The sequence below is a fragment of the Hyperolius riggenbachi genome, chromosome 12 (genome assembly GCF_040937935.1).
Source record: "Hyperolius riggenbachi isolate aHypRig1 chromosome 12, aHypRig1.pri, whole genome shotgun sequence".
Lineage (NCBI taxonomy): Eukaryota > Metazoa > Chordata > Amphibia > Anura > Hyperoliidae > Hyperolius > Hyperolius riggenbachi.
Window position 1 is genome coordinate 98,929,907 of NC_090657.1, and position 16,951 is coordinate 98,946,857.

At 41.9% G+C, this 16,951-nt stretch overlaps 1 protein-coding gene across 1 annotated transcript in view; it reads right to left on the reverse strand.

Moving 5' to 3' along the window:
* The window catches only part of LOC137540958 (collagen alpha-1(XVIII) chain-like), a 93,007-nt gene that overhangs the window by 23,302 nt on the left and 52,754 nt on the right, over positions 1-16,951 (reverse strand). The window contains exons 8-17 of the mRNA XM_068262131.1: positions 15,570-15,695; positions 15,421-15,483; positions 14,737-14,760; positions 13,129-13,278; positions 11,846-11,884; positions 8,989-9,060; positions 8,799-8,840; positions 5,727-5,754; positions 4,799-4,830; positions 2,419-2,553 (exon numbers count right to left, since the gene is read on the reverse strand). Of these exons, the coding sequence (XP_068118232.1) occupies positions 2,419-2,553; positions 4,799-4,830; positions 5,727-5,754; positions 8,799-8,840; positions 8,989-9,060; positions 11,846-11,884; positions 13,129-13,278; positions 14,737-14,760; positions 15,421-15,483; positions 15,570-15,695 (711 nt within the window). The remainder of the gene's footprint in view (positions 1-2,418; positions 2,554-4,798; positions 4,831-5,726; positions 5,755-8,798; positions 8,841-8,988; positions 9,061-11,845; positions 11,885-13,128; positions 13,279-14,736; positions 14,761-15,420; positions 15,484-15,569; positions 15,696-16,951) is intronic.

Sequence of the window (16,951 nt, forward strand, 5' to 3'; positions counted from 1 at the left end):
GATGCTAATACTGCACTTGATTGGTTGCATACATTTGCATAAAATTAGCATAAAATCTGTATTAACACAAAATTATTAGCATCTCATTGAGCACCCCTATTTAGCACACATCCACTGCCTCTGAATCCCCCCCCCCCCCCCCGTAACTACACCCCTCTCCATTTGCCTACAATTAGGGTGAGTGTTAGCCTGTGCCATATCCACCACCACCACCAGAAGGGAAGGCACAACACACATGCTAGATTCTCGGCAGAGCTGGTGGTTATCAGCCACCTTGGACGTGTTTCAACTAGCGTGTGCACGGGACCTTAGTCCTTGAAATATATAGAGCCAAACTAAAAGAACTTTTTCTCGACAAAAGTGGAATTTCTCTTTAACCATCTACAGGATACCTGAGATAAACAGATATAAAGTTGTATACATACCTGGGGCTTCCTCCAGCCCCCTCCGCACCGATCGCTCCCACACAGTCTTCCTCCGCCTCCTCGATTGGCTGGTAGAAGCCAGCTTGGCCAGTCGAAGTGTACTGCGCATGCGTGTCCCCATCGCGATGCCCCATCGCACGCTCCCAGCCGCAGAAGTAAGACGGGGGAGAACTTGCGCAAGCACCGACTGGCCAAGCTGACGGGGCTTCTACCGGCCAAATGAGGAGGCGGAGGAAGATGGTGTGGTTGCGATCCGTGCGAAGGGGGCTGGAGGAAGCCCCAGGTATGTATAATACTTTTATATCCTTTTATCTCTGGTACACTTTAACCCCACAGGCTATTTTACCCTTACTGCCAAGAGCCATTTTCACCTGTCAGCCCTCATCCCATCCATCCTAGTGTAACCATCCCCACAGCTGTGTGGGAGCAGGTAAGATAGTGTCTCTCTGAAAGCAGTGACCTCTCCCTATACCAGCATCCACAGTGACCTCTCCCTCCACCTTGCACCCTCAGGGACCTCTCCCTTCACCTAGGACTCATACTGACCTATCCCTCCCCAGCATTAGTACTGCAGTGATCCTGCCTTCCCCTGCACCCACACTTACCCCTCCCTCCCCCCACACCTACATTGACTTTTCCAGTGCCCTTACCCAAAGTATCTGCATTCAAAATCCACATGACACCCAATGCCCACCCATAGCCAGCACCCAGTACAGGCATGGTGCCAAGTATTCACATCCATGTCACACCCAGTACCTGCACCCAGCACCCACATGACATCCAATACATGCACCCAGATCTCACATATAACTAAGTACTTGCAATCAACACCACCATGACACTCGATACCCACCTATAGCCAGAACCCACAGGACACTCTGTACTCACACCCAGAACCCACATGGCACCCAGGATCTGCATTCAGCACCGACATGACAACCAATATCCCCCTAGGCAGAAATTGGGGGGGGGGGGGGGGGGGGGGGGTATTGTGAGGCCCTTTTTTAAAATTTGAGCACCCCCACGTAAAGACCCTCTGCACAGCCCTGCCTGGGGGGCTCTGCAGGCCACTGTTGATTTCATTTCAGTTGCAACCTGCTTCCAATTTTTTCCCTGTTCTTTAGAAAATGTGTAGACCATTTATGGCTAGCAGCCTCAGGTTCATACTATGTTTTAACTGTTAGCTAGGGGTAGGTCTGTTCTGTGAGGACACATCATCACCGTGGAAGACTCTAGTACACATTATATTTGCCCATGTGTCCCGGTTATCACAACATTTAAATTATGTTCCTAGTAAATATATAGCGACAATATATTATTTAGAAATAAAGGCGTTGTTTTTTGTACCCTATCAATAATTACAAGCCCTGATTTGCTAAAATAACAATAATATACCCTAATGACATACATATTAAAAAAGCTCAGTCCCTAAGATAACTATTTGTGTATTTGTTTTTAAACAGTCACTTTTTAAACAAGTGTTTCTGTTTTGTAACTATAGGGGGAGGGGAGGTTAAAAAGGGTTTAATAACTATTAATGTATTTTTTAATTTCTTTTTTTACTTTAATTTTACTTTTTGGCCACAAGATGGCACAATACACTTTCCTGTAAGTTACCAGGAAGTGTCTGATATGTCCCTGTAGCATTAGCGGTGCTCAAACTGAATATTTTTTACTGAATAACCTTTACTGTGGTCCAATACGATTCAAGTGAAAGTCACTAAATTGTGCCACCTAGTAGCAGTTTTTAATAAAAGTTGGCACAATCTTCAGAATCATTTTTTTTCCTGTTTTTACAATATTAAAATCCAAAGCATCTTCTGCCCAGGTCCTCACCATCAAAGCCACATAACCCTAAGTGATTGGCAGCCAGTGGGTAGCCTGATAATCAGTACAGCCTGCCAGTCAATGCATCAATACAATCAGCCATCAGTGTGGTTGTAGCAAGAACTACAGGAGACTGTTTACAGAAATATGCATAGCTGACACTCACCACAATCTTGCTCCATGCTGTACTGGTCCTGAAGTAGGCATTACTGTTCTGCTTCACATAGACCAGGCTGCCCTCCGGCACCTCATCCCATGCCTGAAGCATTTCCTCTTTGGTCTGAAAAAGCCAACTCTGAACCTGCCACAACCAAAGACAACATAGCTTATAAAGTTAATGTTTAAATTGATATATATTTATGGTAGTTGTTTAAGAGTTTAATGACCTCCTTCTGATAACTTACAGTAGTGAAATCTCTCATCTTGAGTCTCAGGGCCCGGTTTAAATTAACTTTTCTCCTACGTTTTCTCACAGGAAATGCAGGGATTGGGAGTCATTCCCTTGGGCGATAGTTCAGGGCCTAGTCTGTTCTTTTGCTATGCAGAGGAGAGGAAGCCCAATGGCACAGCGCATGATGGAGTGGGTGGGACATGTAGTATAACAATGCCCTTGGGCGACAATCCATTAGGCAGATCTCTAGCCGAGGCACTTAGTGGCATTGGGGGGCTGCTGGACAAATGCTTCTTGGCAAAGGTGGTCCCAACTGGCCACCACAGCTGAGAACCATCTACTGTGCAAGGCTTTAATAGGGTTCCACAAATATTGTTATCTACCTTTTAGAATGTTTTTACTTGCTGAAAATGTATTCTGTAGATGAGATTAAAGAAGGAAAAAACAATCAAGAAAAAAAAAGAGAAGAGATATTTGAATCACACCTCAGGTTAATCACACCTCTTATGCTTAAAGAGGTGAAACCTGCACGAAATACCAGATACCTATGTAGAGGGAAGTCTCTGGATCCATGATAACATATCTGACAAGCTCTTGTGGGATATGTTCCGGGAGTCCATGCATGGCAATGGTGAGGGCCAAGAGGACACTGGAAGCCTCTGGAGGATCTAGAGGCTTCACTCTACCTAGGTAAGAATATGGTTTTTCATGTAGGTTTCACCTCTGGTACATTTTAAAATGCTTCGGTCACCAGAGTCCTGCCATGCCTGATTCTGTTTGTCTTTTTATTAAAACATCGTAAACAGGAAGAGGATAAGGGAAGGAGAAACAATGTCAGGAGCTATGGTAGGGAAAGTATGCCAACTGGACTCTACTGATCTGCAGGAACATCTTGATCAAGAGAGAAATAGAAAGGTGAGCTTGTTTTCATTGTGTTGACCTGTACTGCCCAATGACTAGGGCAAGGAATGATTTGTGCCTAGACTTTGTTGCTCAATTACATAGATGGAAAAGCGGAGGGCATAGAGATGTTTATGTTGCCTGTGATGCTGGTCAAGGTGACTCACAGGCCTGGCAAACAGAAGGATTTTTTTTAATCAGGTAAGACATTTCACATATGCAATACTGTATATCATATATTTGTATTCAACATACTTGTAACGATTGGTGTCAGCAAATACAGATGTCTGCTTATTGAGTGATCTGCAGTATCACCAATAATCCAGACACTATACCTGATTATGTGGCGATCTGCAGAATCACCAATAATGCAAGTATAGCAACCAACAGGAGAGATAACTAATGTGTAGTGCTTGGTGCAACAGTAGTACTAGATAGATTTAGTTATACCTCACCAGAGGAGCTGGTGGGTACTATCAGTACAGGAGTCCTCACCAGAGATCAGGCTCTCTGGTGGGGAGGCAAGGTCAGACAGGCAAGGTCGGCAACAGACAGGTAATAACAGTACAAAATCAGAAGGCAATAGAAAGGAGGTAATACAGGCAAAGTCGGCAGCAGGATCAGATGGGCAGAAGTACAGAGTCAGTAAACGAGAGAGAGGTCAGAAGCAAGCCAGAGTCATACACAGGTTATCAATAGCGAGTAATATAAACAATAATAAATCCAATCTAGTGAAATCCCCGGTTTCCTCCCGGATCAAAGCACACCGGATCTATCTAAGGTCTGAGCTCTAACACAAAATATTCGCAACAGCAGACGAGTTGCGAGTGAAGGCGAGAGGCTTAAGAAGCGGAGGAGACCCCATGGGCACGCCCACTACTCTCAGCCAATGAGGAGCGGCGGACGTCTCCTCTGACGTCAGCCGGTCAGCTGACGCGTCTCCTCCCTGCATAAAGGTCCTGTCTGTGCGCGTGCGCACGCGACAATGCGACCAAATGAGCGGCTGACAAACCCGTCCTCGGCGTGCTAGACACCGGAGGCACGGGAGACACACTGGGCAGCGAAATGGAGGCAGCAGCGGCGGCCAGGTTGCCCGCAGCTGCCTCCTCAACGCTTGTTACAGTACTGCCTGGATTTCCACTGTAAAAGCTTGGATCAATCTTGATAGACAACTTTAAAACTCTATCTTCTAAATTTAGAGCACAACAGAAAGCTTACTGACTTGAAAACAAAACCTGATAAAGTGCTCTATTACCTTCAGATGATTCTTCTCATCTGTACCAGAGCCTGCATGAGATAGAAGCAGTATTACTCAGGAAAATGGGCCACTTATAAATCAAAACAGTAGCATTATGACAAAAAAAAAAAACAATTCTCCCATCCTGTAAAGCCTAGGTTCTCAACGTGTGGTACGCGTACCCCAGGGGGTACTTCTGATGGTTCCAGGGGGTACTCAGGTGTGATATACTTAACCAAGAACAACAAATTTAGAGTTTAAGAAAATTATAAATCTCATTTAAACAACACCAGATGTGTATTTTAGCTAATTAAAAGCAATAATAAATGCTTGGAAATGGTTTAGGAACCAAGTATCATGTACTAGGATTACATATATATTTGTCAAGGGGTACCTGTGATAATGTTTACTATGCTAGGGGGTACTTGGTGAGTACAGGGTTTTAATAGCGGTACATACCAATAAAATGTTGAGAAACACTGCTGTAAAGTATCCTGTGTGTGTGTTTCTTTGTATATAGTACAAGCAGTCAGCCCATTCACCTAGTTCCTTTCTGGCTCCCCACATTCGTGAAATTTGGTGATGTCTACACCCCACATTCAGGAAATTTGGTGATGTCTACAAACTGTCCACCCCCCACCATTACATAGAAATAGTATTTAACAACATAGTCAAATACGGTTAGAGGGACCCAGTGCTGGAATGGAGGGGTTTAAGAAGATCGGGGAAGTCTCTGGACTATCCAAAGGCTTTGCTCTACTGACGTAAGTATCGAGTTGTCTGTTTTTAATGACTTCAAGTACATTTTAAGGGTTTTAAATCTTAACCACTTAGTCAATTCAGTACTAGGTTGCAGGATCACTCATAACCACATTGGAGATTCTTGGAGATTTCTGAAAATGGCTTTAGTAGTAATTTAGTGCCAAGTGTTAGCATTCTCTCTTACCTTTATTGTTGGGTGCTCCTTCAGATACCTGTGTTGAGCCAACAGAGTGACACGTGAAATTCTAAGCTGTCCATGATGCACAGTGACTAGCATATTCATCTGTACAGAAAACATAGATTGTATAACCAGACATAATTCCCTTTACTAATCAAAGTGATTGCAGTAAGAACTATGTGTATCTAACCACATCAACCAGTTTCTCTTTTAGCCATTAGTTTCTGTTACACATTTTACTTTGATTATTTGAGTTCTTATTTCAACCACTTTGAAATATGAAGTCTGATACCTTTTTCAATTTACTTTCCTCCTTCGTTGTCTCACATGAGATGTTTTCATATCATATCATTAAAATTACTTTTTAAAATAAAGAAAGCAGGAAAATACTAAACTAATTGATGTTACTTTTTACCTACCTAATAGTAAAATGAACAATGACCTCCTGAGTGGAAACTCGAGAGAAAATCTAATTGAACCAGGGCCTAAGCATAGCAAAACAGAGATGCCATGAACACCCAGACCCATGTTCTAGGGGTGATAGCTGTATTGTGGCGTAGTGTGGTAGTATAGATTCTGTCATGTATGGGGCCACAAAATACACAGAAATGTATTAAAGGATACCAGAGCAGAGCTGCGCACTAGAGCCCAACCAGGTCATTAATTAATTTCACCAGCATTTATCTTTAGGAATAACTCAACCCTGATATAGACAACAGCTATTAAGTTAAAAAAAAAAAAACTTATGTCCAGTTTCAGAGTATATTTATATAGAAAATGGCTATAGGACTGTGACTATTAGATTGACAGAATTATACATTAAGTCATTACACAGTGCAGTATGCTAAAACTTATTGGGCCATATGCAATTAATTTTTTCACTGGAGTTTTCTCCTGAGTGATGTTTTTAAATGTGCCAATAAATGCATTTTAAGCTATCAGAAAGCAAGAAAATGCTCATAATAATTTTGATAGTACTTTTTTATTTGCTTGTTCGTACTTTTTTTAGTTGAAAAGTGTTGGAAAGTTATTTTAATTTGAAGATGAAAAATTATCTCCTAGGAGAAAACTCATACACATGTTCCACCAGTAGATAAGCTGACCAACTCTTCCAGAACCATCCATGGAATAGCCAGTAAGGTTCAGCATACTTACACATACTTATTTGACTACATATTCCTTTAAATTACACTAATTGGGCATGTCCCCCCAACCTTTCTCACTAACCTGGTATGAGTAGAAGTACGTATTAAAAAAATAAGATACATTCAGTAATTTCCCAGGAAACAGCAGCAGTCACTGGAAAAGCGTGATTTACTTGCCACTAACCACCTCTCCCAATACAGGGCACAGTGGAATTGCCAGTGAAACCCCTTCAATTGGGGGAGAATGGAGAGATTGTTTCATACTATAGTGGGAGGTAGAGTGGGAGTGGCATGGTTTCAGCTGGCAAGCTTTTGGAGTCTGTGTCATGTAGCTTGCATCTACATGTAATGGTGGTCATGTGGCCGCAGCTATTACCTGGAAACAACTAGCTAAAAGGCTACCAACAATAAGCCTCCACTAAATGGTGAACACTGCTTTAAAGGGAACTTGACGTGAGGGGCATACAGTGGCTGCCATATTTATCTCCTTTTAAACGATACCAGTTACCTGGTAGTCCTGCTGATCTTTGGCTGCAGCAGTGTCTGAAAGAAGCATGCAGCTAAAATATTTAAACTTCAGTAAGCGCACCTGATCTGCATGCTTGCTCAGGGTCTATGGCTAAAAGTATTAGAGGCAGAGGATCAGCAGGACAACCACAGGTAATCTTCATTGCTCAACCATTTCAGCCCACGGGTTGTTTTCAACTTATGGACGAGAGGAATTTTCACATTTTAGCTCTTCTCCCATTCATTCCCCAATATCTTTATGACACCTTATCACAAAGAAATTATCTATACCTTGTTTTTTTCCACCACCAATTAGGCTTTCTTTGGGTGGTACATTATGCTAAAAATTATTTTATTCTAAATGCATTTTAATGGGAAGACTAAGAAAACAATTGAAAAAAAATCATTATTTCTCAGTTTTAGTCCATTATAGTTTTAAAATAATACGTGCTACCGTAATTAAAATCCCCACATTTTATTTGCCCATTTGTCCTGGTTATTGCAACATTTAAATTATATCCATAGTAAAAGGTATGGTGATAATATTTTATTTAGAAATATTTTACAATTATTTTATTACTAAATATTTTACTATTTGGCCACAAGATGTCCTCACACATTATTTCCTATTCGCATACAATAAGTACGCTAAATAGGAAGTAATGCGTGCCTGTGTTACTTTGGAAGTGACGCAGGCATCTCATTGATGAGATGGGAACTTTCCATTCATTAATCTAACGATCGGCAGCGGAAATGAGCAAGTGGGAGGCATCGCGGCCGCACGATCTAAGAATGATCACTGTTTTTGAACTAAAACAGTGATCATTCTCGGGGAACATGCACGGATTGACTCAGGGGATTCCTGTCACCTGCCACCCATCCCCCTGTTGCCAGGAGGAGCAGCCCAGCAAACTGCACGAACGTGAGTCTCACTTCCCTGTGGCTGGAGCAACACCAGCCACAAACGGTTGAGGTTCATGTTCGTGTAGCTGAAATGGTTAAAAGGAAATACATACGTCAAGCTCCATATTCCTTTCTTTTCAAGTGTGCTTTAATGTGCATGTGTGCATATAGATAATCACTGACTACAACAATATAGTATAGTAATCTCCATATGAGCAGTCTTGGAAGATTATTATGTTGATGTAGATAAATAATATCTGTATCCAAATGCATGCACACTTCATGTGCCTATCTTTTCGAAGTTTAACATGTAGAGCTAGAATATCTGTCTATGTTCTTCTTTTAGTAATGTACTAATAACCCCTTCCCCATGGAGTTATCTGTACTGTAGGGGGGTATGATGTCCTAAACAGTATGGCACTTCTGCTAACTTTGGATGATTAGTATAGATGTATTTGGGTTGTACTATTTTTACCAAAACATTTCACCTACTCAAGCATGTGATTCTGGATGTCTAACTTACCGTGTGCTTGCAGTGCGGCCGAGAGGGGACCGGAAACACCCTCTGTGGAGAGATACAGACCCCAAGTAAGCACCAATGCCTATTTTAAACCCTTGTCCTCCTTAATGATCTGTAATGCACAACAGAACAATACTTTGCATACCGCCAAGTAGTTGTACTGGTATTCCAAATCAATTAGAATAACACTCACATTCACGTATACCACTCCTGGTGGGCCAGCGGGACCAGGGGGACCAGGAGGCCCAGGATTTCCCGGAAGGCCCTGTGAATAAATTCAACAACATGTTAGTAAATATTGTCTGGCAATAAAAGTTACATTTTTTTGGGAGGCTTTAAAATATACTGTTATCTAATGACTGCTAATAGGCTTATGCAGTAGTAGAGTTAAGGTCCGTACACACGTCGGACTGGAGGCAACGACGGGTCCGTCGTTGCCTCCCGCTGGGTGGGCGTTCCAACGACAGTCCGGCGTGTGTACGGACTGTCGGCGGACTGATACGGCTGTTTCTGAGCGATCCGCCCGGCGGATCGCTCAGAAACAGCCGTAATCAGTCCGCCGGCAGTGCGTACACACGCCGGACTGTCATTGGAACGCCCACCCAGCGGGAGGCAACGACGGACCCGTCGTTGCCTCCAGTCCGACGTGTGTACGGACCTTTAACCATGGCTATGCAGGAATGCAGACAAATCCACTGGAATAGTGCATCGTGATTATCATATACCCTTTGGGTGACCACCCAACAGTGCCAAGGAATACTTTGTTAGGTTCGAAACCTTCAAATGGTCATGTGCATAAAATGACCAATCACTCATTTAGCGGCATGTCCTCTGAAATTACTAACTGCCTGCCTTTGACTTAAGCCTCGTCTACACGAGGCGATCCGGTGGCTCGATTAGCCGCCGGATCGCCTCTTCTGCATCCCCGCGCGTACCCGCCGCGTCCCCTCTCGCCCGCACGTGTGTCGGATTCGATCCCTTGCTGTCCCCGCCGGCGCTGCTTATCTTCCGCTCGATTCCCTGCCATTTTCCCCTCGTGAGGAACGAGCAGGGAATCATCTTATCAATCGAGCCGCATCAGTGGCTCGATTGATGAGGCACATTGTGGAAACCTCGCTCCGTGTAGACGGGGCTTTATACAAGCACCCGGATGTGATTTTATCACTACCACATTTGTTTTCTATGAGACTACTTGTGTAGGCTCTGATAAAGAGCTCTTCTCCGCGGACTTGTGTTGGGCACGTCTACATAGGTTTCTTTAGAATGTAATATGTGCCTATTATTCCATAGTGATCAAAAGAAAAATGTAATTTAAAATGAATGCCACTCCCCCATATCGGAGAGAGCCTAATCCCATTGTTATTTTAATGTCTGCATACTTTTTAATTATTTGTTAAAGCGGGATTGTCACCATAAAAATCTAATTTTAACAGCAACTGGTTTGAGTGTATTAAGTGATAAAGATGCTAATCCTGCATTCAAAACTTTCAAAACTTTTTCTGCTGTTATAGTTATCACATACCTTAGGAGCACTGGCCCTTTAATAGCCATTAAAGGTTAGTTGCATGCTGGGGGTTCTTTTTATCTATAATATATTCCTCTTCTTCCCTTTATTTCCCTGCCTAGCTGCCTAGCTGAAACATGATCCTCTACTCACTTGTGTTTACATGCAAGGCTGAGGTGACTCAGCGATTGGAGGAGAAAAGAAAAAAAGGGAAGAAATGACATAGTATAGTATAGTATAGTATAGTATAGTATAGTATAGTATAGTATTTAGTCTCAAACTGTGGGCAAAAGACATGGTTCCCACCAGGAACAGAATTCTCTTCATTTACTATATAAAATTCACTGAAATCAAAATGTGGATAGTACAATACATGTTTTTTGTATTAGATCAAGTATTTATCTACTTATATAAGTGTTTTTTTTCTGTGGCATAGTATGGCTAATCCTCCTGCTTTAAAAATCTGTGTCTTTATGTAACCAAATGACACAAATCCAGATTCAAGATTTTAGTATCAGACTTATTTTTTCTTGCCAATGTAGTACGGTATAGAGTCAATAATATTAGTGGAATAACATCATACAGAAATGTAATGTAGTAGATAAAATAGAGACTCTCTTTACTGGTTAACCACACCAAACCCCATTTAACCTGAGTCACATTTAATGCATTTATCTTAATATGAGTTTGATTGCAGGTCAATATCAGTTTGATTAGATATGTTCAGCTTGGCCTACTACACAAAGAGCTGAACAAATGCTATACCAGAAAAACAACCAATCCCCCTCTGCACACTTTGTTCAACTTACAAATACTAAATCTTTGTGACCCCTAAAATGGTAGTTGATTTAAAGGACCAGTATCACGAAAACCTTGTTTTTTTTAAACTCCAGTTACAGCACAGATACAGAGCACACAGGTATGGGCAAATAGTGGTGAAAGGACGACACTTGGGCCCCAAAGGTGCCTGATAAATTGGTTCCCCCGGGACCGCCCCCAATTGAAACTGCGACTACAAGTAGCAGCCACAGTTTCGCGTGGACATTCTATGACTACGTAATAAGCTGCAGTAGCTGCACAAAGGCAGCCCAATCAATGAGCAGCTTATTGCCCAATTGTGGAAATGTCCAGGGACCTTAAAATGAATTACTGCAATAAAGCGTGATCATAAACTGTTGTTAATTTTAGCTATGTGCTGTGGCCCCTTTAGCTTATTTACAACCTGAAGATCAGATATACAGTGCATCCTTCCTTTCATGTCTCCACCCCTCCCTCTAGATTGTAAGCCATTGGCAGGACCCTCTCTCCTTGTGTATCATACTTGATTGTGCACTCTACCCAGAACAACCACTCCAGTGAATGATCTGGCATTGTATTGATACATATATTGTGTTGTTTATCTTATTGCTTATTACCTCTTTTGTGTCATTGGTTACCCCTGTTTTCATTGTCTCTGATCGTAAGTATTGTACAGCGCTGCATAATATGTTGGTGCTATATAAATCCAATAAGTAATAATAATAATCAATACATAATGTGAACTCACCGAATACACCAGAGATCCATACAGCTCAGATTTGCCATTCTGGAAAAGGGAAACAATTACAGTGAAGCATTGTGCAATGACCAAGTATCATTGCTAGTTGTTAATGGTTACTTAGTGCTAACTCTTTCACTTAGCCATGTTTTAAAGAGTAATTGGGATTCGTTGTACCAGTTTGGAGGAAATTCTTGGAGCACAACAGCAGAAAGAGAAAAATGATTGACTATAAAGTCCTGCTCCTGAATATGACTTTCCTGATACCTTTCAAATTTTGTCTCAGGAGAATGATGACAGTTTACATTATTTTCTTTCAGCTCCGATACAGAGAAATCTTAAACTATTGAAATTTTCTATCTGTTCCCTGCACTCAGAAGTGTATCTTATGCTAGGTACAAACCATACAATTTTCTGGCAGATTTACCTGCCAGATCGATTATTTCCAACATGTCCGATCTGAATTTCAATAGATTTTTCAATTTTCCGATCGCTCTTTAAATAGTTTTTTTTTATCGGTTTTTTTCGTTCAGTTCTATGAAAATCGGTCAAAAAGCGATCGAAAAAACAATTAAAAAAACAATCGAAATGATCGAAATTCAGATCGGATATGTTGGAAATCATCAATCTGGCAGGCAAATCTGCCAGAAAATTGTATGGTGTGTATTAGTCATGCAGGAGACCTATTAGCTCTAATTAGTTATCAGTAAGAGCCATGGTAGTTTGACCACAGAGAACCACTATGGCTCCCTGCACATTGCAAATCTGATTTGCGATTCAGATTCCGTTTCCGATTTTCAATTCTGATTTTCCCTGAATGCTATCAACAGAAAAACGCAGAAAAACGCAGCATGCTGTAATGATTAAAAATTGGAATTGGATGTAAAAACCGATTAAAAATCAGAATCGCATGCAATGAGAAAAAAGAAACATACCCTAGTTCTAAGTAGGATAGGAACCTTTCATACACATATTTATCTTAGCATGTCACATGTCACTACGGCACATGTCATTACAGCACCCAAAGTTAAAAAGTCACTGGTACCATGGCTAAAATAAATGTTTTAAAATTGATGAAATAAAATTGAATTTTTATTCAGGCAATCAAAATAATTTACTAAGTAAAAGGATTGATGCATTCACAAATATTTTCCTTGTGTCTGTTTTTGGAGTTCTAGTTTAATGACAACATAATCAAAAGATTAATATTAGCACTTCAGTGTTAATATCCATCCATAATGTAACTCATGATATATTCATCCATAAGGTAACTCATGATAAGATATACTAACCTGGTATATGTGTGGAAGGTTAGTGTCAGAGGTTGGCTTTGAACCGGGGATACCAGGGGGCCCTGGGGGTCCTGGTGGACCAGGAGGCCCTACAGGACCAGGTAGGCCAGGGACTTGTGTCACAGCATTTCCATTACAGACACCACAACCCTTTTATAAGAATAAAAATGATGTAAGTTTTTTTTATACTTAGTTAATCACATAAACACATATATAAGAAGACAAAATTACAATTTAATACAACTAGCCTCTTTTTAATCAAACAACTTTCACATTGCATTAGCAGAACAACCTTACTTATCATGCAAATCATGCAGCTACACCACCAGTATTGTAGTTGAACTGTAATGCATAGTTAATGTCTGAAATAACATTATATAAACCAGTTTGAACCAACTTCGGCAAACACCTCAGCTGTGGCTTGTTGTAAGATCTGATTTACACTTGGGCACTGGAGAGGTTGTACAGTGAAAGCATAGCAGGGGTTGGTGGGCAGGATCTATGTCTACATGCTATGACTAGAGCAACCTCAGTCTCCATTTCCTGGCTGTGTGTGACTTCTGTTGAGAAAAAGCAAGGTTGTCCCATTTATAGAGCCAGATCCATGGGCCCTTCAATCATTGTTTTGATGCCTGACAGCTTCATACCCACCGCATCAGCATGCTGTTTAAAATCAGCATTCTACATTCAGAAACAGGAATTATGCCAAACACCCCAGCTAGTGTACAGGGTCATGGGGTTGCAGGCCATATCGTGCATCACACGACCAGTCCACAGAGGTTCTATCTGGACTAAAGCATAGCCATACTTGAATAGATATTAAAACCTCCCTGGCGTTCTAGACGAGCTAGGCTTGTCCAGAGACGCCGGAGGTCACCGCTCAGGCCCCACTTGGCTGATTTGAATATTTTTTTTTTAAACACGCAGCAAGCACTTTGCGTGTCCTACCTGATCGCCGCCGCTCGGTGCCGAACCGCCGCCATACAGGGCCTCCCCCCCCAAGACCCCGTGCGCTGCCTGGCCAATCAGTGCCAGGCAGCGCTGAGGGGTGGATCGGGACTCCCTGTGACGTCACGACGCCGATGACGTCACAACGTTCGTCGCCATGGCGACGGGGGAAGCCCTCAATGAAATCCCGTTCAGAACGGGATTTCCAGACGGGTCTTTGCGCCGGCGGCAATCGGAGGGCAGGGAGGGACGCCGCAGGGAGGGGGGAATCATGTAGCTAGCGCTAGGCTAGCTACATGATAAAAAACAAAGATGTGCAAAAAACGTTCAGGCAGGTTAAAATAGTTTGTTAAAAAGACAAAAATCTTCAAATAAAGCAATAAGCTCTGATGACTGAAACATTCTAAAGATTGAACAAAAGGGTACAAAAATGAAACAAGGAATGTTTGAACTGCAAGTGGATCTATGGTGCAAGTTTGAGCTGTTCAGTCAATGATTTTGACTGATTGGTTAGTTAATAAATATTTTAAAAGGTCTTTTAGTGAATCTCTTCATTGTATCTGACAGTAGTTGGCAGGAAACTGGTTCAGGCCTGACCCTACCACCTGTATTGCCGTCTACTGTCCATGTACTTGATTGTAAGTGTATAAATATACAAACCTCTCCTTGGTCTCCTTTCTCTCCCTGCAGTGAAAACACACATAAGAATAGCGGTCAGTAATAGAAATCTTTGCATAATTACTTTTACTCACACCTTAAAGCATTTCACACACTAAAGGCAATACACACACTCATCCATTGGAGATCAGGACCCGGTCTCTGAAGTGCGCTTTGTATAGGGCCCATCAGACTGTCATGGTTCCACAGCAATTGCTCTCGGATGCAGCAGCAGGAAGGCCTCCCCTGGTCTGTCAGCTTTCTATGCATTCCTCAACCCTGTGAGTACCAGGCATCTGTGTTTATACTAATTGGGGAGACTAGAGAGGGGGTATGGCATGTAGGGCAATCAGTAGGCACTCAAAGCAGCAGAGCTTCTCTACCACACCTCTGTCCATGCACTGTACCTTGTAAGTAACAATTACCGTATACTGATGCCTAGACTGAAATAGGATTCATTCCGACTTAGGTGTGATGAACGTTTTTTTTTTTTTTTTGCTGGATTTTTTTCCAGATGTATTAAAATATTGCTTTAGAATTCAAAACTCCCCTTCTTCCAAAGACATCATTTTATCAAGATGAAGAAATAAATATTACACCGTGATTTTGTGACACGTTCTCAAATAAAATTAGCAAGTCACAACCTCTCCCATGCTATGCTGCACAATGCCTACATGGGGTGCTCACCTTTGGACCTGGAGGCCCAGGGACCTCTGGATAATTTACAGGAGGTATTGGAGTGACATCCCCCTGTAAAAACAGCAAGAAAAAAATAATAATAATTAATTCTATACTATGTCATGCTTAAACAATTCAGAGAATGGTTGAACACTAACTTTGCAACACGTAACATCAGCATGCCCAGGTGGCCCTGGTGGTCCTGCCGGACCTGGATCTCCCTTGTCACCTGGTAGACCTCTGAGCCCAGGAAGGCCAAGCTCTCCACGGTCTCCTTTGTCTCCCTATGGAATTAAATAAATCTAAAATGTAGATGAAGTATTAATTTGTTCGGAAATAGATTGCTTTTATGTTTTTGTTTCATTGAGAAAGACACATTTCATATAGCGACCATGACCTTCATCTACAACAGGGACATAGGATTATGGCAGGGATTAGATGTTGAGCTTCTCTGAGAGACAGTTAATGACATGACTATGAACTCTGTAAAGCATTGCGGAAGACATCAGTGCCATGTAAATACTGTACATTACAGTTGACAAGACTACTGTGTGGCAAATGTCTTGTACACACGTATAGTACAATGACTGTTGCCCTGCAGGGATTGGGACTTGATATTTCTGGCTGAGGCTTACAACCTAATCCCATAGTAAATTGTAAATTTACCATTGGCTCGTAGAGTACTCAGCCCTTTACATGTTACCCAAAGGTCTGTTTCCCTGCGGGACGACAGTCTTTGTAAGTGTGTACAAATAGGGGATGAATCACTAAAGGAAATAGCGCAAGTAATTTCCTGTTACTCGCACTATTTCCACAGCGTGCTTAAGATGTAATGTGCTGCACGCTACATGCGCTCTGATTGGCCCAATAGGCTGCTTGTCAAGTTGGGCCAATCAGAGCATGGGGATCGCGACCTTTATAGTGATTGGACCCGCAGGGGCTCAGGGCAGAAGAAGAGGAGCGCTCCTCATTTGATTGAAGGAGCTTAAGGTAATAGCGTTCACTTTTCCTGATATTGCTCATGGTTACCACCACACACCCGATCAAGCAAGTTGACCCTACATCTTGCAGCATGTCCGACTGATTAATGCGACCAATTTCGGCCCAAAATTGGTCGCATTGTTGGTTGGTCATGCGCTTGGCGACACCGATTTTCATCCAATTCGATTATTATAATCGAATTAGATAATCTATCGGCCGCCAAGTCGCCTGATGTATGGCTACCTTTAGTTTCAAGACTATATACTCTGTAAAGTGCTGTGGTAGATGTCAGTGCTATATAAATACAAAAATAACTAAAAATATACAGTTGGATTGCAAGTAACTTGGTTTGAAAACACTTTGCAAGACAAGCAAACATTTTTATGAAATTTTGAATTGATGAGCAAGCAATGTCTTGATATAGAGTACAAGAGCAAAACGTGTGTGTCACATCATCACAACTGCGCTGATGATTCTTCTCCCTTTGACGCTTCAGGAATTTACTTAATTGTGTCACATTTCCATGAAATCCTCAAAAGTAGGGAGAAGAATCTGTCAC